The sequence below is a fragment of the Sceloporus undulatus genome, chromosome 1, assembly GCF_019175285.1.
Source record: "Sceloporus undulatus isolate JIND9_A2432 ecotype Alabama chromosome 1, SceUnd_v1.1, whole genome shotgun sequence".
Lineage (NCBI taxonomy): Eukaryota > Metazoa > Chordata > Lepidosauria > Squamata > Phrynosomatidae > Sceloporus > Sceloporus undulatus.
Window position 1 is genome coordinate 367255262 of NC_056522.1, and position 24118 is coordinate 367279379.

Below are 24118 nucleotides of genomic sequence, written 5' to 3' on the forward strand. Positions count from 1 at the left end.
AATAATATCAGGAAATTTAGACCAGGACAAAATGGAGCTGATGCGTTGCAAATCTATGTGGGCTTTACATTGAGGAAACTTCCTTAATACCGATAGGTATACTCTAATAGAAGTGGGCTGATGCCCTTTAGTTTAGGTAGTGTGGCATAATCTATGTAAGAAAGATAAACTGTGTGGATGTTTAAAAGAACCATTTAACAAAATCATAATAAGAGCTTAAAATAGACCCCTCCTCCAAAAAAAAGACACATAAAAGATGTGACTATTTATCACACGTGAGGAATTTCTCATAGTTTCAAATGAAAAGAAAGTAGGGCCAGAACGCATTCACGTGAATTCGCTAATTCAGCAAATTTACGTGAATTCGAATTGCATTCGAACTGTCTTCCCATTGCCCGAAAAGCGCATGCCATTGCCCAAATTTGTGTGTGGTAGTCTATCATGCAATAATGTGAAACCCCATGATTACGTTTGGACTGCCATTGGATTATACTTCCAATTTCCCTAACGCCTATGATTCCTTTATAAGACACATTGAGGGAGAAACATGATAAATAAAAGGAAAGGGCTCACATTTTGCGAGAAGTTGAAAGGAGTTTATCACACGAGGGAATTTGGGAGTTTAAATTGCAATTATCCCATGAAAACCGCGCAATCACAATTGAGATCGTGATTTGATTTTCACACACAGTTTGATTAAAGAGTTATTTTTCCCAGAATAACCAGGCAATAACCAGGCAATAAACAGCCACAAATAATTCATTGTGAACCACAACATTGTAGAAAATATATTTTTAGTACCATCAGGGGCTGGCCTGAAGACAGAGGCTCCTCCCTCCCTAACTGTCATTGTTCGGCCTCTGAGGGAGAGAGTAGGCTGGCCCAGTTCCATCAGGGGCTAGCCTAAAGAAGAAGAGCCCTCCCTCCGGTCCATCTGCCTTGGTCCAGGCCTCAGAGGGAGAGAAGAATGCTGGAAATGAACAATTATAGGCCGATTTCTTTATTAAACCAGGTATATTAACCCTATGATCATATCCTGGCTAAAAGAATCGAGAACATTCTGTCTACTTGGATTCATCACAATCAGTGTGGTTTCTTGCCAAACAGACATATTAAAAACAGTGTACGAATTCCATTGGATATTATTGATACTATTGCAGAAAACCAGATACATGCTTGGTGCTAATATTTCTTGATGCGCAAAACGAATTTGATAATATCAACTGGGATTTTGACCAGGAGACCTGTCTGGAAGATAGATTACATTGAGTGTGTTTACCTGACCCTGAAGGTTAGGGACAGTCTGGGGATTCTACTGCTTTATCGTCCACCCCGTAATCTAGCAGACTCCCTGGCCGAGCTGACACTGCTAGTCTCGGAGCTGATCCTGGAGTCTCCCAGACTTCTTGTCTTGCGAGATCTTAACATTCCCTTTGGGGCTGGCTCATCAGATCTTGCAGGAGCGGCTCGGGAGTTCATGACTTCCATGACAGCCATGGGCCTGTCCCAATTAGTCTCAGGTCCGACACATTGTGCGGGTAACACACTCGATGTGGTCTTCTGTATGGAACAGGAAAGCCCATGGGTAGAACACCACTGCCCTGTCATGGACGGACCATTTCCTGGTCAAGGTGGGCCTAAAAGCCACTACCCACACACCCCTCGGGGATGGAGGATCCATTAAACTGATCTGCCCTCGAAGGCTAATGGAACCCAAAAAGTTCCAGGAAGCTCTAGAGGGTTTTATGGTTGGAAATGACGGCGATTCTGTCGACACCCTGGTTGATACCTGGAATAAAGACCTAACCAGTGCAATAGACAGCATCGCTCCCAAGCGTCCTCTCCAGCTTGCTTCAAATAAAAAACCATGGTACACTCAAGATCTTCGGAAAATGAAGCGAGCTGTGCGATGACCAGAGCGCCGCTGGCAGAAACACCGACGCTTATTTGACAAGACGCTCCTAAGAAACCTTTTAGTTTCCTACAGAGTGGCAATCGATGCAGCAAAGAACTTGTTCTATGCTGCATGTATTGCATCCACAGAGTCTTGTCCAGCAGTGCTATTCAGAGTGGTCAGAGAGCTAATCCAACTGCCTCCCACCCCGAACGTATTACTAGAACCAACAACGGCCTGCTGCAACGCATTCAATGACTTCTTTGCCGATAAGATCTCTCAGATAAGGGTCGATCTGGATGCCAGCATTAAAACAGAGACTATGAGAGAGGTATTCAGTGACTCCACGGACTGCGTTAGACTAGATAGTTTTGAGCTTGTGAGTACCGATGAAGTGGACAAGCTCCTTGGATGTGTAAGGAGGACGACGACTTGCCCCCTCGATCCCTGCCCATCTTGGCTGACCGTTCAGGGAGGAGATGCTGTAACATCGCTGCTTCAGACTATAATAAATGCATCCCTTAGAGAGGAGAAATTTCCATCAGCACTTAAACATGCAGTGGTTAAGCCACTCTTAAAGAAACCCTCTCTAGAATCCCTGATAAGGAACAACTACAGGCCAGTCTCTTTACTACCATTTTTGGGCAAAGTGATCGAGAGGGCAGTCGCCTTCCAACTCCAGGCTGTCTTGGATGAAGCTGATTATCTGGACCCATTTCAAACTGGCTTTAGGGCGGGATACAGAGTTGAAACTGCCATGGTTGCCCTAGTTGATGATCTCCGTCTGGACATCAACAGGAGAAGTGTGGCCCTGTTGGTGCTCTTAGATATCTCAGCAGCATTCGATACCATTGACCATGGTATCCTTCTGGAGCGCCTGAGGGAGCTAGGTATTGGGGGCACTGCGCTCCAGTGGTTCCATTCCTATCTCTTGGGCAGATTCCAAATGGTGATGCTGGGGGACAGTTCTTCTCGTAAAAGGGAACTGACATCTGGTGTCCCTCAGGGCGCTATTCTGTCCCCCATGCTTTTTAACATTTACATGAAGCCGCTGGGAGAGATCATCCGGAGACATGGGCTGTAGTGTTATCAATATGCCGATGACACCCAAATTCACTTCTCTATGGCGGGATACAGACCGCCGCTTTGCGATGGTCTCCTGCCGGCGCCATTTGCTCCGCGCGGGAGCTGCAGCAGCCAAACCACGCGCCTCCCGCGTGGAGCAAAAAAAAGCTCTATTTCGGAGCTTCTTTCCGCGGCGCACTGATGACGTCGCGAAGCGCCAAGGGCGCATTCATGACGTTATTAGTGCCGCGACACGTCTGGACGCTATGCGTCCAGTACGTAAAGACACATCTGGACGCTATGCGTCCAGTATGTAAAGATGGCGGTGCCCATGTGGAAGGGGCGCCGCCATCTTGTACGTATTCTATACGTACTAGGGTTAGGGGGGTGCGGAAGCACCGCCCCTTCCTAATCCTAGTACGTATAGAATACGTACTATATGGCAGTTTGTATCCCACCTATGTCTCTGACTGCTGCAGTGACTAGGGATGGCATCTCTCCTATGCTGTCTTAATTGAAAGGTGATCTCTCGGTATATTTGCCAGTTAGGTACCGACCGCGATCTCATCAGCGTTTCTACCTCTCCGCTCCTTTTTTTAATTAAACAACATCCATGAGTACAAAAAACAAATAAATAAGTGACGTACAAAACATCTATAACAAGAGCAAAAAAAGACATTATTAACATAACTAAAACATAAAAAAGCATGATTTTCGAATTATCATTAATTTTCCTATTAATGCACTTCCTTATCTTCATAGCATAATCCTTATTCAGAAAACTCGGTATTTCCCTAGCTTCATTGTTCCATAATTGTAAGGTAGACCTAAATATAAAAAAATTAAATGATAAATAGTAAATAATAAGTTTCCCAGACTACTCTAACAGAAAAAGATCTTATTTATATTTTTTGCAACGGTATCATGATTAATTTTATAAGTTTCCTTTTACCAATCATTAAGATTCCAACCTTGTTTTTTCCCGTATTCTTGAACGTAATCCCAATCTTTTATTATATCTTTTGTTGGCTCATTTTTCAATAGACTTGTGAGTAAATCCATATCCATATTTTCTCAGATCTTCAATATCCATTCTTCTTTAGTAGGTATTTGGGAATTTTTCCAATATTTGGTTTACAAAATTCTCGCTGATGTGACCATGTATATTATAAGTTTAGATGGTCTTCTATTATTTGTAAAAATCTTATCATCTATCATATTGAGTAGGAAGAGTCGAGGGTCTAGAGGTAGGGTAATATGTAATATCTGGACTATCATCTCATGTATCATTTTCCAATATATTTTAGCTTTCTCACATTTCCACCAGCAATGGATGAAGTTTCCCTCTTGTGTATTACAGTTCCAGCATTTTTTGGAGCCTGTTTTGTAGATTTTTGATATTTTTATAGGCGTCATGTACCATTAGTACATCATCTTCAAGTAATTTTCCTTTAAGCTTTGCCACAGAGTAAATTTATTTGTAATAGACCATGATTTTCCCCAAGGCTCAAGTTTTATTATTTTCTCTAGGTCCTGGGCCCACCGTATCATTGTATGTTTCACTACCTCTGTTTCCAAATAAAATCATTTTAGTATTTTATAAATTTTGCTTATTTGAACAACCTCTTTATTATTCAAAAATATTTCATCCAGCTCATTCTCTTGTTTCTTTATTCCTTGTTTTTTTTGTTTTTGTTTTGTCTATGTCTTATTTGCAGTTGGTTATAAAGAAACCAATTTATATTGGGTTTTTCTTTTTGTAATTGACTTAAACTTTTCATACTTTAGTATTTTCAAATAACAGGATATCTTTATACTTCAGCCATGGTTATTTACTATTTTCAGTCCTAAACAAAAAGGCCTCTTGAACAGATACCCATAGCGGAAATTTTGTGTAAAACTGTTTTCTAATCTTAGTCCATACTAGATAATACAATGAGCATCGTACAAAGTGATGTTCAAAATTTTTATCCACTTTGGATTTCTCGTACCACATATATCTGTGAAACCCAAAGCGCATATTATTTCCTTCAAGACAAAGTAGTTGGTCATCCTTTAGTTTTATCGAATTCTCTAACCATTTTAAGCAACAAGCTTGATAAAATAGTCTAAGATTCGGAAGTGACCATCCTCCCTTATTCTTGTCGTCTGTCAGTAATTTCCACTGAACTCTGGCCCGTTTCCCTTGCCAAAGAAAGCTTGAGAGTTCCTTTTGCCAGTGATCAAAATAGCTATCTTTAGAAATTATAGGTAAATTTTGAAACAAAAATAGTAACTTTGGCAAGATATTCATTTTAATAGTTGACGCCCATCCCATTATAGAGAGCCGTAATCTGGACCATCCTTCAAGGTCACTTTTAATTTCTTTTCACATCTTTTCATAATTATTTGAGAATAAATCAAGGTTTCTTTTAGTTATCGTCATGCCAAAATATTTCACTTTGTTCTCTAATTTAAATTTTGATTTTTGTTGTATTTCCTTTTCTTCCAATAAGTCCATATTTTTTCAAATAATCTTTTTTTTCTTGATTTATTTTAAACCCTGAGTATTTGCTAAATTCCATGATTTCAGTAATTAAATGATGGATGCTTTTTTGAGTATCTTCCAAGAAGCAAATTAAATCATCTGCAAAGCCTTGCAACTTCCATTGGTAGCCTTTTATTTTAACTCCTTCACTATTAGGGTTGTCTCTTATTTGTTATTCAGCACTTCAAGGAGTAGTAAAAATATAAGTGGGGATAGTGGGCACCCTTGCCTGGTGCCCCTTTCAATTTTAATAAATTCTGTACTTTCTTGATTTACGATTATTTGGGCTTTTTGATCTTTATATAGAGAGTTTATCCAAGATGTAAACTTGTCTCCCATGTTCATTTTTTTTATTATCCTTGAAAGAAATGACCAATTGACACTGTCAAATGCCTTCTCAGCATCTAACATAATGAGGGCTAGTTTTTTTTATCATTGTGATGTTCATAAAATTCTATTATGTTAATTACAGATCTTATATTATTTCTTATATAACGATTTGGGAGGAATCCATTCTGATCTTTGTGGATAATGTGGGTCAAAATCTTCTTCAGTCTTTCTTCAATGATTTTTGCAAATATTTTGTAATACACATTTAAAAGGGATATTGGTCTGTAGTTCTTGATTTCTAAACTATCCCTTTCTTCTTTAGGGATTAGTGTCATTAGTGCTTGATTCCATGAATCTGGAATTCCTTTGTGTTGTATATTATTTAGCATATCTTTCAATGTATCAATTAACACTTCTTCAGTTTTCTTATCATATGCAGCTGAGAGGCCGTCTGGTCCAGGGGCTTTTCCTAATTTTAATTGCTTTATAGCATCAGAGACATCTTTATCTGTGAAATCTTGGTTCAGCATTTCTCGTTGTATTAGATTTAGAACTTTTAGGCTTTGTTTCTCTAGATAGTTATTAATATTGTTTTCTTATGTATCTTTTCCCTTATTCTGTTTATACAAACTTTCAAAATATTCTTTAAAGGAGTTTTTAATATGATCTTGTTCCGTAATTAAATCACATTTGTATTTCAGTTCTGTAATTAACTGTCTTTCTTTCTTATTCTTTAATTTATTTACTAATAACTTTCCAGCTTTGTCTCCAAATTCAAATTGTTTCTTTCTGATTAATTTCATCTTCTTAGAAATTTCATTTATTGCTAAAGATTTCAGTTGTTGTTGGAGCAACAATACCTCTGTCTTTAACTTTTTATCCCCTCTGTTTTTCCATTCTTCTTCTTTTTTCCTAAGTTTTTAGTAATTTGTTTTTCTTTTTCCTGTTGTTTACTTTTCATCTCTTTGTTTATTTTAATGAATATACCACAAATATAAGCTTTACTTGTCTCCCAAATAGTTTTGGTTTTCATACCTTCAGTTTTATTTTCTTTAAAGAACATTTTTAGCTCTTTTATTTTCTTAACTGTTTCTTCATTATTTAGCAAGTGTTCTTGTAGTTTCCAAATATAATCTGTTTTTCTCTCTTTTATTTGCAACATTATCAGATTATGATTTGAAATTAGTTTCATTAAGATTTCCATAGATTTAATTAGAGGCAGTAATGGTTTAGAGGCAAGAAACAGGTCAATCCTTGAGAATGAGTCATGGGCCTCTGAATGGAAAGTAAATCCACACAATGAGTTATATTTATGTCTCCAAATATCAATTAGGTTAATATCTTCAATCAAATTGAAAAAAGATTTGGGGATTTTCTGAGTTAATTCTAAATAATTTATCCAGTTCATTTTCCATTTTTTCTTCACTAAAATCAATATATTTTGCCAATGGTGGCATGATTCTTGAATAGAGATCTTCTTTTGGCTTTTCTGGTAATCCTCAAATTTTAATGGATTTATCCTGTTGCTTCAAGTCATTTGCTAAGTCTCTTGTCTGTTGTTGTATTTGTTTTTTGGGAAATATCTTTGGAAGTTTTTTCTGGTTCATTAGTCTTATCTTTTATCTTTTCAACTTCTTTTTGTATCTTGTTTGTTTCTCTATTTTTTTCCTATAGTTGTCCAGTTCTTTCTTTAAGTCTCTCTGCATTTCCAAACTTGTCTCTTTTATTTCCTCTTTGATTTCTTCTCTCAGCTCCTGATTCGATTCTCATTGGTCTTCTCAGTTCAAATCTCAGATCCTTCATCTCCTGTCGGATCATTCTTATTTCTTCCAACAATTTAATATTAGGATCAATTACTCTCATTGTATTCTCAGATGAGCCTCTTCTTTGTGTCTGTGTTTGAGATATGTATGGTCCTTTTTTGGCTGCCGCCACAGTTTCTTCCTTTATACGATACAACAAACCAACATATGGTATAAAAATTCCAATAAGTAAGAGAAAGAGAGTTTGGGGATATAGGAATGATAGGGTGGAGTATAGAGTATAGAAAGGTTTACACAAAGTACAGAGTATCTTCTATCAATATTTGATGATACAAAGAATTTAAATATTCTTGAATAATTCTATATAGACTAATATAGCAAAATAAGCTAAATATCAAAAAGGAATAATAATAATAATAATAATAATAATAATAATAATAATAATAATAAATTTATTTCACAACATAATACCAATACAAATACAATCACAGCACAATAAATAAAACAACAATAATCATTAAAATTACATTAAAACCAATTTCTGGCCAGCCGACCACTGCTGCCAGAGGGGGAAGCTAACTAGGACCAGCGTCCGGAAATGCTAATAAAAATAAGGTTTTGAGCTCCTTCTTAAACTGGGCCAGGGAGGTGGCCGAGCGGAGCTCTATGGGCAGCGTGTTCCAGAGGGTTGGGGCCGAGATGGAAAAGGTCCTCCTTGAGGTGGAGGCTAACCTTGCCCCCGGGACCCTCAATAGCTGCTGCCCAGATGTTCTGAGTGTGTGAGGCGGATTGTATGGAGAGAGGCAGTCCTCAAGGTATCCTGGGCCCAAGCCATTTAGGGCTTTATAGGTAATGACCAACACCTTGTATTGCGCCCGGAAGCGTATAGGCAACCAGTGCAGACTTTTAAGCACAGGTGTTATATGGCTGGCTCTGGGTATGCCAGTAACCAGCCTGGCTGCCATATTCTGCACCAATTGTAGCTTCCAGGTTTGGTACAAGGGTTGCCCCATGTAGAGCGCATTGCAGAAATCCAATCTAGAGGTTACCAGGGCGTGTACTACCGTTTCAAGGTCTCCCTGGTCCAGGTAGGGACGCAACTGGTGAATCAGCCGAAGCTGATAACAGGTGCTCCTGACTGTCGCATCCACCTGAGATGTAAAGTGGAGAGACGAGTCAAGGAGCACCCCCCAGACTGCGTACAGTGTCCTTCACAGGAAGCGTGATCCCGTTCAGGACAGGTGGAACCACCGCCTTCCCTGGACCAGGGGAACCTATCACGAGCACCTCCGTTTTCTCTGGATTCAGACTGAGTCGGTTTTTCCTCATCCAGCCCATTACTGACTCCAGGCAAGCCACGAGAGGAGAGACGCCATCCTCGGTCACTGCATCAGTCGGAGACATAGAGAAGACTATTTAGGTATCATCAGCGTACTGATAACCCCACGCCCCATGTCTCCGGATGATCTCTCCCAGCGGTTTCATGTAAATGTTAAAAAGCATGGGAGACAGAATGATTCCTTGAGGGACCCCAGATGTGAGGGCCCTCTTATCGGAGCATACGTCTAAGTTATTCTGATACCCAATTTATCAAGAGCAGTTTTAGTCCCCTCTAGTCCCCTTCTCACACCTTAAGTTTTAAACGTATAGCTATCTTAACAAATTTTTGTTTTCGTTATTCCTCCATTACAAGGGGGGGTGGGTGGCTTTCAATATAAAGTAGTTGAATTCTGTTCTACCAATGAATCTATTATATTTATTTAAGAGGAAATTTAATTAAGTTCCTAATTCTTCTAAACCCTCCAGTCCCCTTCTCACACCTTAGGTTTCAAATTTGCAACTGTTTTACTAAATCTACCATGATGTTTACCACAGGATTATTGTAAAATAAGAAATAGTTCACATAAATTGGATCTTTAAACAGCTCTAAACAACTCTGAAAATTAGGTCTTTATACAGCTCACCAAATTTAGGGTATATTTATCTCCTCTTATTTTTAATTATTTATTTTATTTATTTAGGTATTTATATCCTGCCCTTCAGCCCTAATGGCTCTCAGGGCGGCTTACAATATTATTTTTAATCAGACAGTTCCCTGCCCTCAGGCTTACAATCTAAAAGACACGAAACAAAAGGAGAAGGGCATGATGGAGGGAAAGGGGATGAGGTCCAGTGGTTCTTCTTTCCCTCTAAGGCCTGGACCAAGGCAGATGGATTGGAGGGAGGGCTCTTCCTTCTTCCAGGCTAGTCCTGATGGAACTTATTTTACTTCTTCTTCTTCTCTTCGTCGTGCTTGTCTTGTTTTCATCAGTGTTTAGAGTTGAAAATTTCCATCAGTTACATTTAAGTCCCAAGCTGAGTCTCTATATTATTCACAACAGTCTATGTAATGTCTTCAAGTCCTTTACCCAAATTTTCCCTCTAACCAGTTTCAATGTCCTCCTCTTCTTCTCTGCACCTTTTTACATATCACAGGAGGAGAAGAATCTCTTTATGGATCCAATAGGATCCCCTTCCATGCGGCATAAACTTCCTTCTGTTCCACGCCGTGTGACAGGAAAAAGAAATACCAACTTTCTCTTCCTCAGAGGAATCGCTGTGCTAAAAAAAAACCCAGCACCCCCTGCACTTTATTTTTTTAACCGCTGGAAGTTTGTAGTGTCAATTTGTAGATTTATCAGGGAAGGGGTTAGAGACAAACGTAATGTTAACACCTATAAATTTCTGTTTATAAGGAAAAAATTGTATTGTGAGCGAACAACTCGTTTAGGTGATGGAGGTAACAATGGAAACAGGAAACGATAGTGGGAAACAACCCAGAGGACGAGTATGGAATTCTGACGAGGTTTTATCTCTGTTGGAAATCTGGTCTGAACTTAGGCTGCAAAGTAAACTAAAAGCCAACCATAGAAATTTGGATATTTTTAAAGAGGTCTCTCGGGAAATGGCAAAAAGAAAACATCATAGAACAGCAAAGGAGTGTAGATCTAAACCCCAAAAGTTAAAATTTGAATATAGAAGGGTTTTCAAGCACAACCAGATGAGTGGCAGACAGCCTATCACATGCCCATTTTATAAAGAATTGGATGATATTTTCCATGGTGATGTGAGCATCGCCCCAAACAGATTGTCCAGAAGTTTGTATTTTGTTAGGGAGAATACTGCAGATGAAAACAGCAGTGGTTCCTTTCAGATAGCTCAAACAACAACAGATTTGCTCCAGGGGGGAAGTAGCCAGCCCTTTGTAAACACACAAGGATGTGATGAAGGCAAGTTCCACTATTTTTCACTACCAGATAAATTACATGTGCATTTTAAACCTAGATTTAATGTTTACTAGTGTTAGACTAAAAATGTGTCCCTGTGTGTTTCAGATTCTGATGAGACATATGTAGATGAAGACACTGTCATCACTTTACCTATAACCTTAATTGAAACTGGTGTAGAAGAGCAGGCAGGTAATTGTGGAATCGATTATGTTTATGAATAGCTGTAAAGTTGTTTAACTATTGTGGAGATTGCTTCCCTATTAATAATATTATTGCTAGGGTGTACTGCTTATTTTAACAGAAGATGTACAGGGTGTCCATGAAGGAGGAACACACAAAACCTCAGAAATCACTGGCAGTAGATCTCAAGGTAATATCACAGGACTACATGGAAATTGTTATCTATTACTGGTTTAGTATTAACTCACCAAGTACTTATCCTTTGCTATACATTGATTTTTTTCTTGTTGGAATTTGTAGATAATAATACACCAACAAAACAATTTGACAATGTCTCCGGGAACCTGACTGCATTGCAACAGAAATAGAAACAGAAACCTAGAATATGGGAACATATAGCCCATTCAATCATGCAAAGTGCAAGCAAGGACGCACTCCTCTCAAGGCAGACACAAGAACGTTTTTTGAGATTATTAATGAGAGTCTGAAAGAATGTAGAAAAATCGAAACCGAACTTGTAAATATCCTAAAGGAGGATGTTAAGAGTAGTGAACGAGATAGGCTAAGGATGATTGAGTGCATGGAGTCCATGACAAATCTGTATAAAGAACAAATTCAAAATGAAAGAAAATTCTTAGCAAGACGGAAGGAAGGCATAGTTGGCAGACTGTACATGATTATAACAGAACCAACAGTACAAGATTTAGGAGGAGGGTGTTAGTGGGAAATGCAAACACATCTCATAAGGCCCCTCAGGCTGTCCGCCTATTTTCCAGCCCGGCATCTATTTCCTCACATAATGCACAGGAGCAACCCTTAGCTTATGAAACTGTTAATGACACTCAGGGAAACTATGTCCATGATCAAGCAGAACATGTTCTGCACGTATGATCCGAGAGGAAATTTGAGAGTCATAATAATCAAATGCTTGATGGGGAAACCTACATTGAGCCTTTAAATGATGTAGATATTATTCCAGACACAATTAATTTAGTAAATGATGGGAAAATGTGTTTAGATTTGGTTGGTCAAAGTGCGATGTGTGAGAATAGTACTATCAAGATGAAACAGTTACTTTGGACAGCCAGGCATGTTGCTCCAGAGTGGGAAGAATTAGGAAGAAAAAACAGATTTATTCCCCCTAGGAGAATTATTTGAAAATGGTAATCAAGCTTATTTCTTACATGTTGTTAATGTTTACAAGTTTATTCCTGTGCATGTTAAAGCCAAACGCAAATACAGAAATAAGGCCATGGTACTGTCACACCCTTAGCAGAGTTGACTATACAAATGTTAAGAATCAGTCACTGATGACTGTAGTTCTGCCAAAGAATTTATTTTTTCTCACAGTTACGTTAATTTTTTTTAAAATAAGAATAATAGAGTTTATTTATATCTTCCTGCCTCTCCCAATTGGATCGAGGCGGGATCACGACAGAGTTTTAAAAATACAATTAAAACATTACAATATTATTACCACACAAGTTAAAACCACAGGTAAAAACATAAAAACAACAATGATGGGGTCAGATGCTCTCGTTCCATACAGAAACAGTCTGTAATTCATAGAAAGTCAGGTTGGTATGCACATCAAAAAAGCTCTGTCTTAACCGCCTTCCTGAAAGTTTCCAGGGAGGTAGCAAGGCGGATCTCCTCTGGGAGTCCATTCCATAGTCTGGGGGCTGCTATACTAAATGCTTTTTGGGAAGTAGAAACATATTTGGATGCTGGTATCTCTAACAATTTCTTCCCATTTTTTCTAAGAGTGTGGGGCGGATTGTATTGGGAGATGCATTCCCGTAAGTAACTTGGGCCGAAGCCATGTAGGGCTTTAAAGGTAATAACCAACACCTTGTATTGTGCCCAGAAGCTAATTGGAAGCCAGTGTTGATCTTTCAGAATAGGTGTTATGTGGTCAAATCTCGAGGATCCGTTCACCAACCTGGTAGCCGCATTTTGCACTAATTGGAGCTTCCGAACTTGATACAAGGGTAGCCCCATGTAGAGTGCATTGCAAAAATCAAGACGAGAGATTACCAGAGCATGTACTACAGCTTCAAGGTCCTTTCGGTCGCAATAGGGTAGCAGTTTGCGTATCAACCAAAGTTGATACCAAGCACTTCTGGCCGTCACATCTACTTGAGATGACAAACGTAGAGACGGATCCAGAAGTACTCCCAAACTGCAAACGTCATCCTTCGGGGGAAGTGTGACCCCATCTAGGAGTGGTTGACTAATTTCCTTCCCCAGGCCTAAGGATCCTATGGCAAGTACCTCTGTTTTCTCTGGATTCAGCCTGAGGTTTTTTTCCCCCTCATCCAGCCCAGTACTGATTCAAGGCAGGGATTCAGAGGGGAGATGTCATCCTCAGTCACTGTAACAGTTGGGGACATAGAGAAGCATATTTGGGGGTCATCAGTGTACTGATAACCCCGCAGCCCATGTTTCTGGATGATCTCTCCTAGCGGTACTCCAAGATACACCACTATACATGTAATAGTGTACGGCTGCATAGGGAAATAATTTCAACAAACCGCAAGTGAAAGTTCAATAAGTGTTTTATTATGCACTGCTGTATAACTAACCAGACATGTCACTGTTAAACTGGAAAATATGATTATTTGGTCACAAGACTGGTGTGTTGTCTATAATGATGGTGTGGTACAACTTACATTTCAAACAGGAAAAAAATGTCTAAAAAATCTATAGACATATCTGATACTGGTGTTAACAATTTAAATCAAAGCCTCACAACATCATGTTGTAACAGAAATTTCAGGAAACTTAAAGATCTAGGTCTGACAGAGCAAAGAATTGGCAAGAGGACCTAGTAAATTTAAAATCCATAAGTTTATTTCCAGTTGTCGACAAAGTAAAACATTGAACTCAGTGGAATTCAAGTTCCAAAAAGCTGAGATCCGAAACAAGACAAAATGGCTCTTTTTATATTATTGAAGACAAAGAAGCTTCTTCAATACACCTGATTGGCTAATTACAATTTAAACATACAGAATTCTTACAATCAGAACAGAAATACATGCATACATTAAAACTGCATCATCACTCCTTACCCCCTCCTGTAGGAATTCAGTGGAATTCATCCTAACCTTGCTTCTGAACATCAACAATGTATCCTTATCTTAAATTGTGTATATTATGTCTAATTTTGTTGGTGCCAGCTTCTTAAGGGTCATGATGCTCTTTTTACTCCTTTGCTCTAATTTTTTCTAAACTCCAAGCCTCAATTTTAAAAACCTATTTTTCTTTAACCAAATGGACTCCATGTTTCTATGGCTTTTTATTTCAGCAAGGAATTTCCACCACAGTGTGAATGAGATGTGTTTTCTGTTACAGAACCGGATGCTTATCAAATCAAAGCTTGTAGTATTAAATGAACTCTATGAAAAATCACATTGTGCTTAGGATTAAAGTTAGTAATTTTTATTTCCTGCACAGACTTTTCTTGCACATTTCCCCCCAATAACAGAGCAATGGTATAACAGTTAGATGACATAATTTGGTTGCATTACATACTGAAAGAAAGGAAATTGAAACCAAGCTAAAGAGATAGCATAATGCTGTGTTGCTACTGTGAAACAGTGCACAGCGATGTTGGTCTGTACAGTCAGAATGCAAAGGGTTATACATTTGGCCCTTCCTATATAGTTTTTTAAAATGGCTTCAAGCATCCAAGGTCTGAAAATCTTCTAAGAAACTATACATTTAATAAATTTAACTGTAAATATAATTATATTTAATGGTAAATGAGCATACAAGGATTTTGTTATACATGGAGGACCTTGGAACAAAACCCCAGTGTATAACAAGGTTTCCACTGTTCATGGGATGGCAACAACCAAGCCTCGGAGGAATTCAAATGGTTCCTTTATTGAAGTTTATATCACCTGTACCTCCTGGTTGTTGCAATTCTGAAAACAAACCATTGAGAAAAGGATAAACATGTTTCACAGTAGAACATTTTAAGAAACAGGAACTCTCCTCTAAAGCCAAAGTATACCATTACCATGGCCAACACACAAATTCTATTTTGTTCCCAGTCCAAACCCTCTCAGATCAAGAACTCTTCTCCAACTGTATGCACTTACCAAAAACCATAACAGATGCAATATGGTTGAAGTACAAATTTGAGATTTGAAAATATATACCATATTAAAGATCAATCATAATGCTTTGTTTATAGCGACCCAAAATAATATTTGTTACTGCAGACCTTACAGCTTGTCCCTGCTGTTTGTGATTAGTTGTGAGTGCTCTTATGTCCTCTGCCAAAGGGGGGAGATCAATTCTAGATGGAGGTTCAACATCTGGATCCAGCACTTCACCCCTTGTCTTGCAGATATTATGCAATATCACACAGGCAGATATTACTGGAATAAAGTTTTCCCCCTTCACCGTAAGTCTAGCAGAAAGGCAACCCCACCTAGATTTCAATCTGGAAAAAGCTCTCTCTACCACAGATCTGGACTTGGAAAGAGCATTGTTGAAGGCAAGTTACCTGGGGCACAATTTTCCTCGATATGAGGTCATCAGCCATCTCCTGATGGGGTATGCACCATCCGCTATTATCAAGGGTGGAATGGCGACATTGTTCACAGGCAGTGTTGGATTTCCCGGAACAAAACAGCCTTCATACATTACTTGACAGATCGCTAAATTTATAAAAATGTGACTGTCATGTGATCTCCCGGAATTGCCTATTTCAACATCTATGAATCACCTTGTGAGATCTGTTATGCCTTGTAATACCACAGAAAACCCCTGCTTGCAATTATAATATTCTTCTCTCCTTCCTGGGGGGGGGGACTGATTGTGATATGAGTGCCGTGCGGAAATCCAAGCTTTTGGAAACCATCCATAATCTGAAAAGATATATTGTAAACTCTGATTAATTTTTAAAAAACCCATTTTCTATGGTGATATAGCAGCCACTATAATTTTCATAAATTAAAAAGGACAATTCTTTCACACCGACAAATATTGTGTAACTACAAGTACTTCTTATTTAATAGTGAAAATTACCATAAAACATTGTTGTAAGAATATTAATGTTATTTATTTACAAACATTCATGCCTATGTGGTAGGTATATATATGTATATACACATACACACTGTATGTAACCAAGATATTCTTTGGCTTAGAAATAATATAAAGAAAATTAGACCCACCGTATGATAGTTTCCAAGCTGTTATCTTTGGTAACAGCTTCTCCATTCCCAGGCACACTTCAATGGCAATTTCTGCAGCTGTGGACTCACCAACCTCGAAACAGGAAGCCACCTTCCTATACAACAGTGGGCTTGACAGCTTCCAAATGGATTGAGGCGGGATTACAACCTTAAAAGACACTTAGTACAATTTACAATCATTGCAACAATAAAATACTAACACTGAATTTATCAAGAATTCCTAATAGTTCTCTAAAAATTACAATTCATCCATTAGCCAAAAATCAGAGTCAAGGAAGAGCAGTCGTCATAACCTTTTTATATGGAATTCAGTGGATAAACCTGTCAGAAGAGATCCGTTTTGAGTGCCTTCTTAAAGGCCTCTAAGGTAGTAATGAGACGGATCTCTTCCGGTAGGTCATTCCATAATCTTGGGGCCGCGGCAGTGAATGCCTTATGTGAAGTTGTCATTAACCTTGTATTATAATATTCTAGTAAGAACTTCACAGATAATAATAATAATAATAATAATAATAATATGGTTTATTTATATACCACTATTCCAAGGATCATAGCGGTGAACAACAATAATACAACAGTTAAAACATCATAGATCACAAATTACAACCCCCCTGTACAAACATCATATGCTATAAAACAATTAAGAATACATGAAAACACCCCTTTACGAATAGCAGGGGGGAAAAAAAGTTCCACCCGATGGCGTGGGGGGGGGGCAGCGGCAGAAGTAGTCCTCCACCAGCTCTCCCAGCTCCTTCCCCGGTGGCGTGGGGTGTGTGGCAGCGTCCCTCAGGAGGCCGGGGAGCCGGCTTTTCAGGAGGGGCCTCTCTCACTGACCCCTCCCCCCTGGTAAAACGCCGCCACAGCAGCAAGACAGTCCTCCGCAGTTCTGGGGAGCTTCTTCCCCGATGGCGGGGAGGGCAGCGGCAGAAGTAATCCTCCACCAGCTCCTTCCCCAGTGGCGTGGGGGGTGTGGCAGATGTTCTAAGAGTGCGGGGCGGATTATGTAGGGAGAAGCGCTCCTGCAAGTAACTTGGGCCTGAGCCATGTAGAGCTCTAAAGGTAATACTGTAACCAACACCTTGTATTGCACCCGGAAGCTAATTGGCAACCATTGAAGAGATTTCAGTATTGGTGTTATATGGTCAAACCTAGATGTTCCGGTGACCAATCTGGCTGCTGCATTTTGAACCAATCAAAGCTTCTGAATTTGGTACAAGAGTAGCCCCAAGTAGAGCGCATTGCAGAAATCTAACCGAGAGATTACCAGTGCAAGTACTACTGCTTCAAGGTCCTTTCAGTCCAGGTAGAGATGCAGTTGGCATATCAACCAAAGCTGATACCAAGCACTCTTGGCCGTTGCATCTATTTGGGATGTCAATTATAAGGACGGATCCAGGAGTACTCCCAAACTGCGAACCTCATCCTTTAGGGGAAGTGGGACCCCATCCAGGATTGAGTGACAAAACCCCATCCATGGACTTGGGGTACCTATCACGAGTACCTCCGTTTTCTCTGGATTCAGTCTGAGTTTGCTTTCTCTCATCCAGCCCATTACTGATCCAAGACAGGCATCCAGAGGAGAGATACCATCTCTAGTCACTGCAATAGTCAGGGACATAGAGAAATAAATTTGGATGTCATCAGCGTACTGATGACACCAAGCCCCATGTCTCCGGATGATCTTTCCCAGTGACTTCATGTAAATGTTGAAAAGCATGGGGGACAGAATGGCACCCTGAGGGACGCCAGATGTCAGCTCTCTCTTGGAAGAGTAGCTCTCCCCCAGCATCACCATCTGGAATCTGACCGAGAGGTAGGAATGGAACCACTGGAGCGCAGTGCCCCCAATACCTAGATCAAAAAGTGTGTCTTTTGTCATGCAGAAATTAGATATCCACATGTCGTTATCCCATTGCTTCAGGACTTTGTCACACCACCAATTTGACTGCTCACAGGGTCGCACCCACCAACGTGGGATGCGAGGCAAGGTGGCTAACCAAGCTAGGCAACCCAATACATTTACCTTGCCACTGCCTGGCAAAGGTAATATTCTAGTCAATGAAGCCCTCCTTTGCGCTGTGCGGACAAGGCTCCGGGCAATGTGACTCCTTCTCTTTTGCTCCTGTTCTTTCTCCACAAGTGTGCACATAAAATCGATAAAAATTTTCTTAGATGCCATTTTAAAACCCCACCAGCAGGTCACCAGAACTTTTCCGGGTCAAAAAGACAATAGAGTGATGATATCATGGTATCATGCCTCTCCAAATGCCTCTCTTGCATGCGTGACAGTGGGATGATATGAGAACGTACGCAGACAAGAAACCCTTTCAAAGGAAGGTACTGTGCAGTAAAATGCATTCCTGTAACATTATTATCTCATTATAACGTCTCAAATGCAATGATTCCCATTCCCAAACCATTTCCTCTCATAACGTTTCCGGAACTCAATGAGAATGTTACAGGCTGTGATGCGATAAACTTCATTGTCTGGTCTTGGAAGCTAAGCAGAATCAGTCCTGGATGGGACCTGGATGATAGACCACCAAGGAGTCCCAGGAGCTGCAGGCAAGATTTCAGAGGAAGGCAAGAGCAAAAGCACCTAAGAGGATTCCTTGCCTAAGGAAATCCTGTGAAGTTCAGGGAATCCTCGTAAGACAAGAAGCCACTTGGAGGCCGACAGAGACATGATCAGGGCTTTGGTCGCTTTTGGAAAAGAGCAAGTAGGGACTGGACAAGAAGTCTGTGGGGGACTTGGAAGAGGGAGAGGCCTCCAAGAGACCTTGCCGTTGGTGGACCAAAAGGCATGGATTCCTCTCCTGGGCCTTGGCCACTCCACTCTCAGGAGGCTGCTCTGGAAGTTGGATGTGCCACGCTGTGCTAGGCCTGAGCTGCTCTGAGATTGTCTGAAAGCATCAAGGCCTATGAGGAGAGACTTAGGGAGCTGGGGCTGTTTAGACCAGAGAACAGAAGATTGAGAGGTGACATTAAAGCCTTGTTTAAATATTTGAAGGGATTCATATTGAGGCTGGAGCACGCCCTTCACCTGCAGGTTTCAATGGTGCAGGTGTGGCCCAGCTGTGCCATCTTTCCTCTTCTCCAAAAGAACCAGGTTGGCTTTGTCCATTTCCTCAGCCACTCACTGGGCTGCCTTTGCCCTGGTCCTTTTCCTGATGGGCATTTCTATGTTTTCAGAGGGATAGATATTAGGAACCAAATTGGCTTCTTTCCCCTTTCTGGATATTGCCATTGTTATCTATTCTCTGGAGCTGCAGCGAACAAACTTGTTCCATGCTCATTACGGCATCCCTTCAAATATTTAAACATATCAATGATGCCACCTCTTGACCTTCACTTCTCCAGGCTAAACATACCCATCTCTCCAATTCGCTCCTCCTACGGCATTGTTTCCAAACCCTTCACCATTTGGGCCACTCTCCTCTGGACACACTTCAGTTTCTCAACATCCTTTTTCTATTGGGGTGCCCAGAACCAGATCCAGTATTCCAGAATAGAGTGGTACTATTACTTCCCTGGATCTAGAGACTATACTTCTATTCATTCAGCCTAGAACTGCAATGGTTTTTTGGCTCCCGTATCACACTGTTGACTCATGTTCAACTTGTGATCTGCTAGGACACCTAGATCCTTTTTGCATATACTTTTTTTCAGCCAGGTGTCCCCCATCCTATATCTGTGAATTTCATTTTTTTTCCACCTCAGTACAGTACTTTGCATTTTCCCTTGTTGAAATTCTTTTGCTAGTTTTGGCCCAGCTTTCTAATCCATTAAAACCATTTTGAATATTGATCTTGTCCTCTGGAGGGCTACTCCTACTAATTTGGTGTAATCCGCAAATTTCCAAGCATGCCCTCTACTCCTATATCCAGGGTCTTGATAAAGATGTGGAATAGACCTGGGTCTAAGAGAGAACCCTGTGGCACCCTGCTCTCCGCCTCTCTCCAGGAGGAAGAGGAGCCATTGCTGAGACCCTTTGGGTTTCATCGGTCAAACAATTACAAATTCATCCAACAGACGAGCCCATATTTGACTCTTTTTAAAACTCTATTTGGCATGACTTGTTCTTAACAAACTCATATTGACTTTTAGTGATCATGACATTTCTTTCAAAGTACAGATTGCTTTTTTCATGATCTGCTCTAAAATCTTTCCTGGAATTGAAGCCAGGCTGATTGGGCAGTCAATATTTGGGTCCTCATTCCACCCTTTTTTAAAAGAAGGGGAACATATTTGCCATCCTCCAGTCTGCTGGGACTTTCCAGTTTTCCAGGAATTCTCCAAGAGTACTGACAGTGGTTCTGAGATTACTTCTTCCAGTTTTTTTAATACCTTTGGATGAAGTTCTTCTGGCTATCTTAGGCAACTTCAGTTTAAGCAATGCAGCTGGGAGGGGGAAGGGAAGGGAGGATGCATTTGTTCAGTGTGTGGACCCCCATCTCCTTCCTCCTCCAAGTCCAGATCATTCCTCAATCTCTGAGTTGCTTCCCTGCTCTTTCTCTGTTCCACTGGGAAGCAGCATGGCAGAAATAGAGGAAGGATGGAGAAGTCTTCAGACAGGGAATCCTGCAATGGCACCTTGCAGCTGGAGAATGCTCAGAGGGCCTTGCATCCCATCCAAAAACTACATCCGTTTTCTCTGTTGGGGGAGGAGGACAGAGACACACTCTCCAAGGGGGGTAAATGCAGAGGAAAAACAGGGCAGATTCACCTTCCCTTTCTGCCTGAGGCCAAATGGGAAAAGATGCGTCATCCCATCATCCCTTTCAGTTTTCATCCAGTCCTGTTCACATGGCAGTGCTCCCTCTCAATCCCAATGGAGAAGAGCAATAACCCCCAAGACCCCTGACTTTGTCTTCCAGGGGGCTCCGAGGGGGCTCTTTTCCCAATGACCTCCAGATCCCACCCCCATTCCTCCAAGAAGGAAAAGAAGTCAACTCCCTTCTTTCCCCCCAAGGGACCAAGAAGAGTCTCCAGAGATGATCAGGTATCGTGCAAAGGAGCTGGGAAAGGGGCCTAAGGGACATTATGGACCTTTGTTTAAAATGTAGATGTTTATTAGAGAAGGTAAGGTAAGGAAATGAACATGGATGTCATTTATGGTAATTGCCATACATCAGTCATCTGTTGTGAGGGGTGAAAGTATGGAATGCTGGGAGTGAGTGGGTGAGTGTTTGAACGGAATTCTAAAAGGCTGTTGGGTTTGACTGTTGGCCAGTTGTGAATAACGGTTCCTTCTGGTTTTCTTGGTGGTGAAGGGAAGGTGGGTGCCCAGAGAAGCTGGGGAGAAGAAGGATGGGGAAGAGCCCTCTTTTGGAGTCAATGCTGGGGGTCTGAGGGATCTTCCATAGGGAGAGAGCCTTGGGGGTGAAAGCAAGGAAGCCCCTTTCTCTCCCCCCAAGAGGCATGGGGCTTCCGTGGCTGCAAGGCCTCATCTGCCCCTCTGGAGTCTTGAAAAGAGATAGCCATGGCTCTTGGGAAGGGGTCTCTGTCTGAACACAGAGGGCTCTTTCGGGGCAAACGAAGCCCAGCTTTCATGAATAAATACACCTGCAGTGTGTTCTTTGCTTTTTCCTGTCACCTTCCATTTAATTGTCTGTCATAATCTTTTTCAAGGAGTTCTGTCATCTTCCAACGTGTCCAAAGTAGAACAGCTTCAATTTGATCATTTTGTCTGGTATGGCAAATTCAGGCTTGATTTTCTCTCAGCACTTTTCAATTTATTTTTCAATGGTCCATGAAAGATTGTATAAATATGTGGAGATGTAAAACCCCTCTATTTGCTCTTTCTGCAGGAGTGCATCTCTCCAAAATGGCCCCCAAAAGAAGGAATAAAAGCAAACCTCTGGAGAAAACTACAGGAGGGATTACCTTGAAGAAGGTGAATATTGACTCCCTCCTTTGCAATCCAGCCATCGGGAGGGGTCTCAGCATAGAATCCCCAATGGTTGTTACCAAGGGCAGAAGGATTTCTCTTCCTTCAGAGGTCATCCTCCGTCCTTCATTGACTCAGTTGACCCCCTGCTTCCGGCCATCTTGTCCTTGCTTCTGCTCCCTGGGAATCAGGGCCAGGGCTGGTGCTTCCTGCCATTGATGGTCCCTCAGTGTCTCCCTCAGAGACTGTCGGGAAGGCCTTGTCTATGTCTATGTTAGCACTAAACCCAGGGATATGAGGCAGGGTTGGTCCACCATTTTGGAAGTGGGAGGCACCTGACTCAGGAAGCTGGTTTTGAGGAATCATGAAAGGAAGCAATTCCTAATGATTTCATTTGTGCTTCTCATATTTTTATTGTAAAGAATGGGAATAGAATTTTGTGGGGTTCTCTGACTTATGTGCTAAAAGTATTTGACCATAGACATTGGGATCCAAAACCACTGCCGATTTGGGTGAGCCCTAGATTTCTACTGGTTGGTAATGTAGATTGTGAATACCCACATGGTACAATTTCCACATGCTAAACAAAACCTCCCTTCACATGAGAAATCTAGTTCATCAGAAATCCAGGTTTTAACTTCAGTTTTTCCACATGCACTATTCTCCAACATTCGCTGAGTTCAGTAAAAGAGATATTCAATAATTGTTAAATATTAAGACATACCACACTCCAGCTGTATTTTGAGGGTATCAAATAATATTTGGGATGCAACATGTGTTTTCCTCCCATGTTGGTTAGACCTCCCTGGATGAGGGCTTCTTTGTGTTGCAGGTTACTTTTAATGATGTGGCGGTGTACTTTACCAAAGAGGAATGGCAACTGCTGGACCCGAAGCAGAGAGCATTGTATGAGGTGGTGATGATGGAGAACTATGGGAATGTGTCCTCCTTGGGTAAGAAAGTAAAATCCATGTCCCTTTCTATGCAGACTTGGCATCCTTCCTTTCATAAGGCACTGTCATAGCACTATGATTCTAATTTAATTGTCAGAACAACATCTTAGGGAATCTTGTATTTTGTAGCCTAGTGAAGCACTGAAGCTCTCTAGTTGAGGATTATAAATATCCCTTTTTCAGCCTTTGCTATGGATTAATTTCTATATTTATTGTCCTTTCTATATTACCAAATGCAACTGAAAATGTCTCTCTCTCTGACTGTGTCTGTGAAAGAGAATATGAAAACTAGAATGGCAGGGAAGAGATGCTGAAGGTGAAATTCTGCAAGGAGCGCAGGGCAGGAGCAAAGTGAAGATAGTCTAGCTCTGTTTGGAGAGGAAGGGAACTCTGGGAAAGTCCATAAGAGAGCCAGAAGAGCTGCCTTGAGTATTGTGAGGCAGCAGCGAAACTGAATCAGTTTAACAACTGGTTAAGCAAACTGGTGCGAACAAGCCCAAGTCCTTATTTTCAGGCATTTTGAGAGGTTTCATTTTGCAATTATCTGTTTTGAAGAAAGAGAGGGAAAGGGGACACAGAAACTCCTTCATCTCTTATGTTTCTTGTCCTAGTTGATATTGCTTAGCTCCATTGTAGATTCCAGGGGCTCCTCTTCTCTTAATGCTAAAATCAATCTTATCTGCCTTTGTCTTTCTTCTTAGAAGAACTTGAGACACAACTGAGAATCGACACTGGCGAGAAACCTTACAAATGCCAGGAGTGTGGGAAAGGCTTTGCTCAAAAATCACACCTTGTGTTCCATCAGAGAAGCCACACAGGAGAGAAACCTCACAGATGCCAGCACTGTGGGAAAGGCTTTGCTTACAAGTCAGCTCTTTTGGTCCATCAGAGAAGCCACACAGGAGAGAAACCATGCAAATGCCAGCAGTGTGGGAAAGGCTTTGCTCAAAAGTCAGGTCTTGTGTTCCATCAGAGAAGCCACACAGGAGAGAAACCATTCAAATGCCAGCAGTGTGGGAAAGGCTTTGCTCAAA

The 24118-nt window shown here is 40.8% G+C and overlaps 1 protein-coding gene across 1 annotated transcript in view; it reads left to right on the forward strand.

Moving 5' to 3' along the window:
* LOC121927168 (gastrula zinc finger protein XlCGF57.1-like) overlaps positions 1-24118 on the forward strand; it is a 124586-nt gene that overhangs the window by 5153 nt on the left and 95315 nt on the right. The window contains exons 2-3 of the mRNA XM_042460782.1: positions 22964-23084; positions 23786-24061. Of these exons, the coding sequence (XP_042316716.1) occupies positions 22964-23084; positions 23786-24061 (397 nt within the window). The remainder of the gene's footprint in view (positions 1-22963; positions 23085-23785; positions 24062-24118) is intronic.